At 38.1% G+C, this 8469-nt stretch overlaps 1 protein-coding gene across 1 annotated transcript; it reads right to left on the bottom strand.

Moving 5' to 3' along the window:
• Positions 1-2311: 2311 nt before the first annotated feature.
• On the bottom strand, positions 2312-3832 carry LOC121875894 (putative nuclease HARBI1). Its single transcript, XM_042380625.1, has 2 exons — positions 3360-3832; positions 2312-2838 (listed from the first exon to the last, which is right to left on the bottom strand). The coding sequence occupies exons 1-2, from the start codon at positions 3667-3669 to the stop codon at positions 2471-2473; spliced, it is 678 nt and encodes a 225-aa protein (XP_042236559.1). The 5' UTR covers positions 3670-3832; the 3' UTR covers positions 2312-2470.
• Between the last annotated feature and the right edge of the window lie 4637 nt (positions 3833-8469).

Raw genomic sequence — 8469 nt, 5'->3', positions numbered from 1 at the left:
GACTATTTTTTTTGACTTATTTTACCATTTATTGTTTGTTACCTTAAATCTAATTAACTTTTGACATAGATAAAGGAGAATTTTTGTGATAGGTTAGGTTATAATGTTTGGAACTATTTCAGTAGATTCCTTTGTAACTATGATTTCTGCCAAATATAACATAGTTAGCGTATAGTGTATGTAACCACAGCTCACAGTAAGACAGTTATTATTTATATTTTCTCTTCAAGGTGGCGGCCCCCAAATTGAAATTACATACACTGCAATTGAAGAAGCAATTCTTCAACTATTAGATCCAGCCTCTATACAAGGATTCCAGGGGATGTTGAAAGTGAAGAACCTATTAATGGTAATTCAGTCAAAATACTTTTCCAACCCCCTGATATATATTTTGTTCTTTTCTGTCCTTCTTTTTATTTAAAAAAAACTTTTGGAGACATTTTTTCACATCTTGATTTGGAAATACTGTACAGTATACTGATTTTTTATATAATTTTGAAAAATAACAACACTAGTAAGTTGGTTTCATTTCTAGCTTGTTTATTGCTTCCCTAAGTTATATATTAAATGTTGTTATAACTCGTATGTTAATGGACAAAATTGAGAAGTGCAAATATAAGAAATTTAACGCCTAGTTGATATTTAGATTTAAAAATATTTTAAACAAATATATTTAGATGGTCAACACTATTTTTCAAACCATCATTTTTCCTAAAAGCTTTTGTATATTTGGAAATAGTGTAATATTTTAATTATACTCTTAACATAGACTTCAATCAACCTATTATACTACATTTCTTTCCAGAAGAAGAAAGAGAACCAACCCCCGGACCCTCAGGAGCTAGGTTTACAGCTACCGGTAGTTGTTTCCGAGAGGAATTTATGTTTCGGCCCGTTCAAGAGAAAGATGATTCTATAACCCTCATTCTGAATGAGGATATACAGGAACATGATATCACAGTACCCATTGTGCATTTAGAACCTGAAACTTCAGCACCTACAAACATTCCTGGAATTTCATCATCCGGAACATATGAGGTAGAAACATGTAGTTCAAGCAATACTCGTCAACCTATTGCTGCTACCACGGAACAGCGAAGTAGGTCTAGTACCCCTTCTGCCACAGCTGTTAGGTCAACTGTAACTGGTGATTCCACTGATGAAATGGGTTCATCTCCAATGCCAAGTACGATCAGAAGTGGCAGGAGGCCACGAACCTCTTCTGCCCGAAAAGATGAAGATCTTCTTCGAGAGATGCTTCGTGTTCAAACACAAATGAGGGACAGTTTTTTACAGCTTGTAGCGAACACCGAGTGCATTGCAAGAGTTATGCAGTCGAAAAATCCTATCCAATGATGCTGTGTTTATGGTATGTGTATGAAGTCATCAAACACTTATTATAAATTTTCCTTTGAGTGATTGTTATGAAGGAAGACGGCATGTTAAAAAATTGTGTAACTTTCACTTGCAGCCTATACTAGTCATGAAAATGTAACAGGAATATTTAGCTCTCCATAAGTTCATTAAAATCATGAAGTTAAGTGAAAGACACACATTTGTCAACTAATAACATGTGTTGCAGTGCTACTACGGGTAATGTTTACCCAGGTTTTGGGTAAAAGTTCCGACCACACTCAAAATTATATGTTTGAAAAGAGGCTCATGTACTTATTTTTATTTTTTAAAGGTTCCTTTATTTTGTAAGATGTAGTCAATTTCCAGTTCAACGAGTTTTATTTATTAGTTTGTAGTTTGCGAAGTATGATTCAAGTAGGTTGAAACAGAAATAATGGTGCAAATTCACCAACAGCCTACTGTAATCGCTGCTATTTAACACACATTAGTCTCCAAAGCGCAAGTTGTTGCATTGGTTCTTTCATAAGGATGTGCTGTCTCATGTTACATTTTATAGCTTAACAAGCAAAGAGTATTCTATTTTTTTCTTTATTACTTACAGTAGTACAGTATTGGGTTATAAGTTTCTTTTAACTTACGGGTATTGATGCAGGTAATTCTAGACATGAAAATTATACTGTATTCCATTCTTAAATCTAAAAAATGGCAACAAATAACAGTAGTTGTATTATTATTTCACAACGATGTGGTGACCCATGTCAAATTGTGTAGTTTAAGATGCAAACAGTAGCAATATTTTTTTATTGTTTCAATTTCTCAAATATGTTTTATGTAAGGATTTTTTGTTTCACAAACTTTAGTGCCTTTGGTATTTAGTAGTATTAAAAGTATACTGTATTGGAATCAAATTTGTTCAAGGATATAGTACATATACTATTAAGGTAAGAGAAAGGCATTTAATTTCTATAAAGAAGTTTATTTTATTATGTACAGTATATTGAAAATAAAAGTTAAATCAATGTACGCTTTATTCGCATTACCTCTGTATACTGCACTAAAAAATACTATTTAAACAGAGGAAAAATGTATTGGTGAATTGATATTTGATTTTAATTCATCCAGTAAACCAATTATGGACTACATTGGCTCTGACTGCTTGGCCTGTCCCTGCTACAGCTTCAGCTGGATTGTCAATCTCTCCATCATCGTCGACCATGTCGTGGGGAAGTGGTACCCTTCTCATTAAACAATAATTGTGAAGAAGGAAACATGCATTTACAATTTTGGCACATTTGGAAGGATCGTATTGAAGTGATCCACCAGAACGGTGAAGGCATCTAAATCGTGATTTTAGGACACCAAAAGTTTGCTCTACAACTACGCGGGTTTTGGTATGGCTGTTGTTATACCTAACTTCTCCAGGGGTTGAGGGGTTTTTGAATGGTGTCATGAGGAATGCCTCTAATGGGTACCCACTGTCACCTGGAATAACAGGAGTGATTAAAAAATAAAGAAATAAATGTACAGCTCAATAAGAAATATAATAAAAAAAAATTACAATGCCCTTGGGGGAATTAATCCCTCAGCCCACTCTTGTACCTATAAGCAAAAAACATATAAACTATATAGCTGCATTACCAAACAATGAGGCATAATGTATTTGCTTCCATATAAAAATAGCAATATAGCACAAATATTTTAACCATTTTTCAACAACCAACTGTAAGACAAATAAAGATATTAGGTGTGGGCCACTAATTATGTATGTGCCGTCAAGTGTCATAGCTTGGTTTAGGGAAAGTTATTAGGTTCAGCATAGGTTTATAAGGTCAGTGATGTCAAACTTAGCTGTAAAAGTGTACCGTTCCTTAATTCAACAAATGAATGATTTATCATGTACTGGGCAGTTAAGTAAGGTCCTCCTAGCATTAGAGCCTATGTTCCACCTAGTCACATTGATTAGCTGAAATAGGAAAAATCTTAACCGTGCCATTTAAACTTACCAATCAAATAATTATCACCAAAATCACCAGCCTCAAAGCGACGGCGAAGTAAGCAGTTGGCCCAGATGAAGGCGTCATGTTTACAACCTGAATACTTGGTGCTGTAGTTTGTGATCAACCCATCGGCATTACATACTACTTGTACATTGAGAGAGTGGTATCGCTTCCTGTTTACATATGTTCCTTCATTTTCAATTGGGGCTTTTATGGGTATGTGTGTTCCATCAATTGCACCAATGACTCTTGGAAGGTTTCTTATTCTGGCAAAACCTTGCACAGTTCTTGCTATTTGTACATTACCTGTTGGCATCTTTATTTCAAATCTTGCCCTTTCTGTGAGAATTTGGGTCACATCTCTAATAATTCTACTGACACTAGCTTGGGTAAGACCAACTGTATCACCAAGTATGAGGGCTTGAGCTGCCACCCTTCATGAGGGCCTGTGTGCCAGTAACAATTCCTTTTACTCTTATATATCACCATTGGTAGCGTGACGATAGGAGGCTCGTGGGTAGGTGTAATGATAGTATCAAGCAATAGGGAAGAAATAACGGTAAATACTGTAGGTAAATAATATACACAATTATACAAATACAAAGTTTATTTAAACATGAATATGAAATTAGAAGAAAGAATTGGTTTGTACTAACAGACGAAGTCTATTACTAGGCCCTCAGGCTCAACATACTCACACCATTACTGGGTGGACATATTCAATACCCTTCCAACCCTACGGGGTGGACATACTCAATAACACAACTATGATAGTCACTTAGCACCATAAATACTAGGCAACTGCCACTACAACACTCAGTCGTCAGGAGTGATACTCAAGCAACAGCCATGGGGTCCAGCCACCATGGAGTACTATCCGACGAACTCTGGAGATCCCAGTGGGTTAATTCCACCACACAAATATAGCCCTACTGAGGTAGACACTCATCCACCAATGATGGGGGCTGGTAGTGGTGTGTGGCTTGGTGGTCCGGGGTCACCTCGTGGACCGAGCGTTAGGGCCAGACGAGCCAGTTAGCTATAAAATGGTAGGGTGGTCTGAAAATTACTTTTAAGTCTCCACTGATCTTACTGACCTCGGACATGTTCCTCCCAGACATAGTGATACAACATCTCATCATATAGACACGCTCGAATATATGTAGGGGGACTCAGGTATAATGGAAGTACGGCACTTACTAACTAGTTAAATGCCCATTCTCACCAACCTAGTTTCCAGGAGTCCAATTCTACCCTCTATTCATTGATGAATTACCACGGTACCCTCTGACGTTGAAATTGACTTATAAACCTATTTTCATTCTCATTATTATCTTCACTTAACAATGCTTCACCTGAACAAAGTAATTAAAACGCTGATTACAAAGGAATGGATGGCAACAGGTCCCAGCATACAGCGTCTGCTCCCATAGACAAAGGCGGGGGAAACAGAGAAAACGGGGGACGTTTCCACTGGGGGACTCAGAAGGTTTTGTGGACGTTTGAGCGTAATATGAATCCTTAAGGTTTTCAGGTTAGCTCTTATCATGACCATTACAAAGCTTCCCCCTTCCCCAAGATTCATCATTATGCGGTAACGTTCAGAAAACACGTAAGTAGTGACATACATATTAAATCATTAATATAAAGTATAAATCCTCATACAAAACATTGCACAAATTATATCAATAAAAATAGAAAAATAATTCCCTACCGGTGGTCAGGATTAGGTACAAGAAATGGAAATCTGTTAACATACAATTAGAATGTGACACACCTTCATAAAAAAATATATTGGGATACATATTACAAAATAGCACCAAAAATAATAGCACATGGGGTTAGGTACATCATGTCATAATAATACTGAATGGCGGTAAATACATCATATCATATAATAATAAATGGTGTTACATACATCATATCATATAATAATAAATGGGGTCAAGTACATCATCATAGAATAATAATGATTTGAGTTAGATACCTCATATCCAATAATAATAATAATAAATGGTGTTACATGTTACAAAATACACCCTCACATCGGTAGATAAAATGCACACTCAAAATTTCCTTACAGAACTCAAATTTCAATGTTCATAAATTATGAAAGTTTCTTTTACGCGATTGGTCAAATGCTGACAGGACACACTGAGATTTAACATAGATTTCTCAAGCTAGGACATAGACGAACGGACCCCATCAAGTCAAAGGAATGATTTGTTGCCCTTAATCTAAAGAGTTATGTCGCACTCGCGAGAGGCAGCACCCTTCAAGGGACTCCGAACGAGCGGGTATTCCCAAGAATTCAATGCTAACGAAACGGTCCTCATGAGAACACCACCAAACCAAAAACTGTCTGTACTTATGGCATTTGCCATGTAGAAGTAATAGCACCATATTTATATGCCCGAATACTCCCTGAAAGTCACGAACTCTACACCTATATACCAACAACCCAGCCTACGTAGGACTTACCAACCAGAACTTGAGAACTCACCACTGGTATCTTTACTCATACTAGTAACAGATACCCTTCAGATGATTGCATAACTGCCAATACATCTTCCAATCTCTGTCTTTACTGCAAATTGACCCTTCCTCTGCAAAATACTTTTAATAAAAAAAAATCATCAGTTCTTTACCTATCTCTTTTCCACAGTTACTTATAACTGATTGTGCACTTCATTATCAACCAATGGGGGTCACTTAAAAGCTCACTGCTTTTAAAGATCCAGTCTCACCACTGGTTTTCTAATCCTTACGGGAAATCGGGGAGCAGGAGCAACTACTGTTCTCTCCTCATCCCGTATAGCATCTCTCTCATCAGGCTCTGATTCTGAGGAAGAATCATTAGGGGGAACCTGGATGTCATTTACATGGACAAACATATCTTTGTTGATACATCTTTTCACCTTTTCTGCGGCTCGTCGAATTACTTCTGTCTCATCTGAAAGGTTGGTTAACTCATACGCTGCACCATTACGTATTACTTCAGTTACTGTATATGGGCCCTTCCACTTAGCATTTAATTTTCTACTGGTACCTGGGATAGTAACTTCATCTCTCACCCAAACAGTTTCCCCTAGCTGTACTGTCTGATTGACTCTATCTCGGTTTGCTACGTTCCGGAATTCTCTAGACATTCGTTCAGAAGTTTCTTTAATTACTTTGTGAGCTTCTCTCAACCCTTCAGTACTCTCGTTTTCTATTATTGGTAACTCAATTCCCACTTGCCTCTGTGCATGCCGGGAGAAGAATGCGAAGTGTGGCTGCACTCCAGTCGTTGTGTGAACAGAAGTGTTCAACGCATATTGGGTCGGACCCAAGAATCGTGGCCAGCGACACGGGTTATCTTCACACATTATTGATAAAATGTTCTTAAAAGTTCGGTGCATTCTCTCCGTGATACTGTTACCTCGGGGGTGGTAAGGCAAGGTAAAATACACTTGAATGTTAGTTAATCGACAGAGCTCCCTGAATTGTGCGGCAGTAAATTCTCCTCCATTATCCGCAATCACTACTGTAGGACTACCGAAGACATTAACAAACTTTTCAAATTCACGGGTAACTTCTTGCGTTGCTCTTCGTGCGCAATGGATAGAAGTTAACGAACCTTGAGTAATGATCTATGATCGTTAACACATATCGGTAATCATTGATCCCGGAATGCATGTCCGTCAAATCCACCGAAATTCGTTCTAGTGGTTTGCTCACGACTGGTAATTCTTGCCAACGTTGCGTAAGTCCTTTAGTTCCCTTGAACCTTTGACACGTCTCGCATGATGCTACATAATCAACACAATCTTTACGATAGTTAGGCCAATAAAACAAATTAGCTACTCGGGTGATGGTCTTCCACCGTCCTAAATGACCTGAGGTGGCATTGTCATGCGCCAACTCTAATGCGGCTTTACGTAAATGTTGCGGGATTACGAGACAATACTTCAATGCTTTATCGAGTTGTTCTTTTACTAGGTACAATACTCCATTTATTACTTCAAAGCTATCAACGGTGGCCTTTGGGTACTTATGTTGCGGAATGTTACCTCCTGCTAAATACTGTTTTAACTCTTGCCACCTGGGTTCTTTTTGTTGTTCTTTACCAAAGTCTGCCTGTGTGAAACCTTCTAGTGTGGGAAATTGAGCGGCAGCATGGTCGTGCATGACTTTTCTCAAGGTTCTGACTGGTCGACTTAATGCATCAGCCACTACATTAGCTCTACCGGGTTTATATTCAATGTTATAAGCGTAATCTCTCATTTCTAAGATCCAACGGTTCATTCGCTGACTTTTGGTTTTCTTTCTAAAGACGGATGTTAGAGGTTGGTGATCTGTCTTAATTGTAAACTGCGTACCCCAAAGAAAATGATGGAAGAACCTGCACGCTAATACAATGCCTAACGCTTCTTTATCGGTGGTGGAATAACGAGTTTCCGCCGGCTTTAGCTTTCTAGAAAAATAACCCACTGGTCGTAAAGAGCCACCTTCTTGTATCTGATTAAGGGAAGCGCCTACGCAGAAATTGCTGGCATCACTATGCAGTTCGAAGGGTTTATAAATATCGGCCTTGACAAGAACTGGATATGAAGCTAGTGCTTGCTTTAACTTCTGAAATGCTTCTTGACACTCATTTGACCATGCAAAATCAACAGTCTGTTTCGTTAATTCAGTGAGGTACTAAAACTAAATGACACTCCAAAAAATTCATGACTTGTCAGAATATTAGTTAGTTTATAATCAGTTTTGGGTCAGGCTCAATGCCTCTCTCTGAAACTACATGTCCTAAGAATTTAACTTGCTTATGGCCAAATTGACATTTAGACAAGTTTAGTTTAATACCCATCTCTTCAAATCTCTCAAATACTCTGGTGAGTCTCTGCAACAAGGTGGGGAAGTCAGGAGCCCATACTATTACATCATCAAGATAGTTTCGTACCCAGTCTTCAACTGCTAATGGAGCTAATGCTCGGTTTACTTCTCGCGTGAAAACGGCAGGACTAGCTGAGAGCCCAAACGGAAGGCGTGTGAACCTCCATAGATTGTACCCATCGCTAAAAGTTGTTAGATCTCGGCTGCTGTCGTTAAGGATGACCTGATAATATGCATCCTT

The sequence above is a fragment of the Homarus americanus genome, unplaced genomic scaffold, assembly GCF_018991925.1.
Source record: "Homarus americanus isolate GMGI-L3 unplaced genomic scaffold, GMGI_Hamer_2.0 scaffold53099, whole genome shotgun sequence".
Lineage (NCBI taxonomy): Eukaryota > Metazoa > Arthropoda > Malacostraca > Decapoda > Nephropidae > Homarus > Homarus americanus.
Note: the sequence above shows the minus strand (reverse complement) of the source record. Positions and strands in the feature narration are given on the sequence as shown.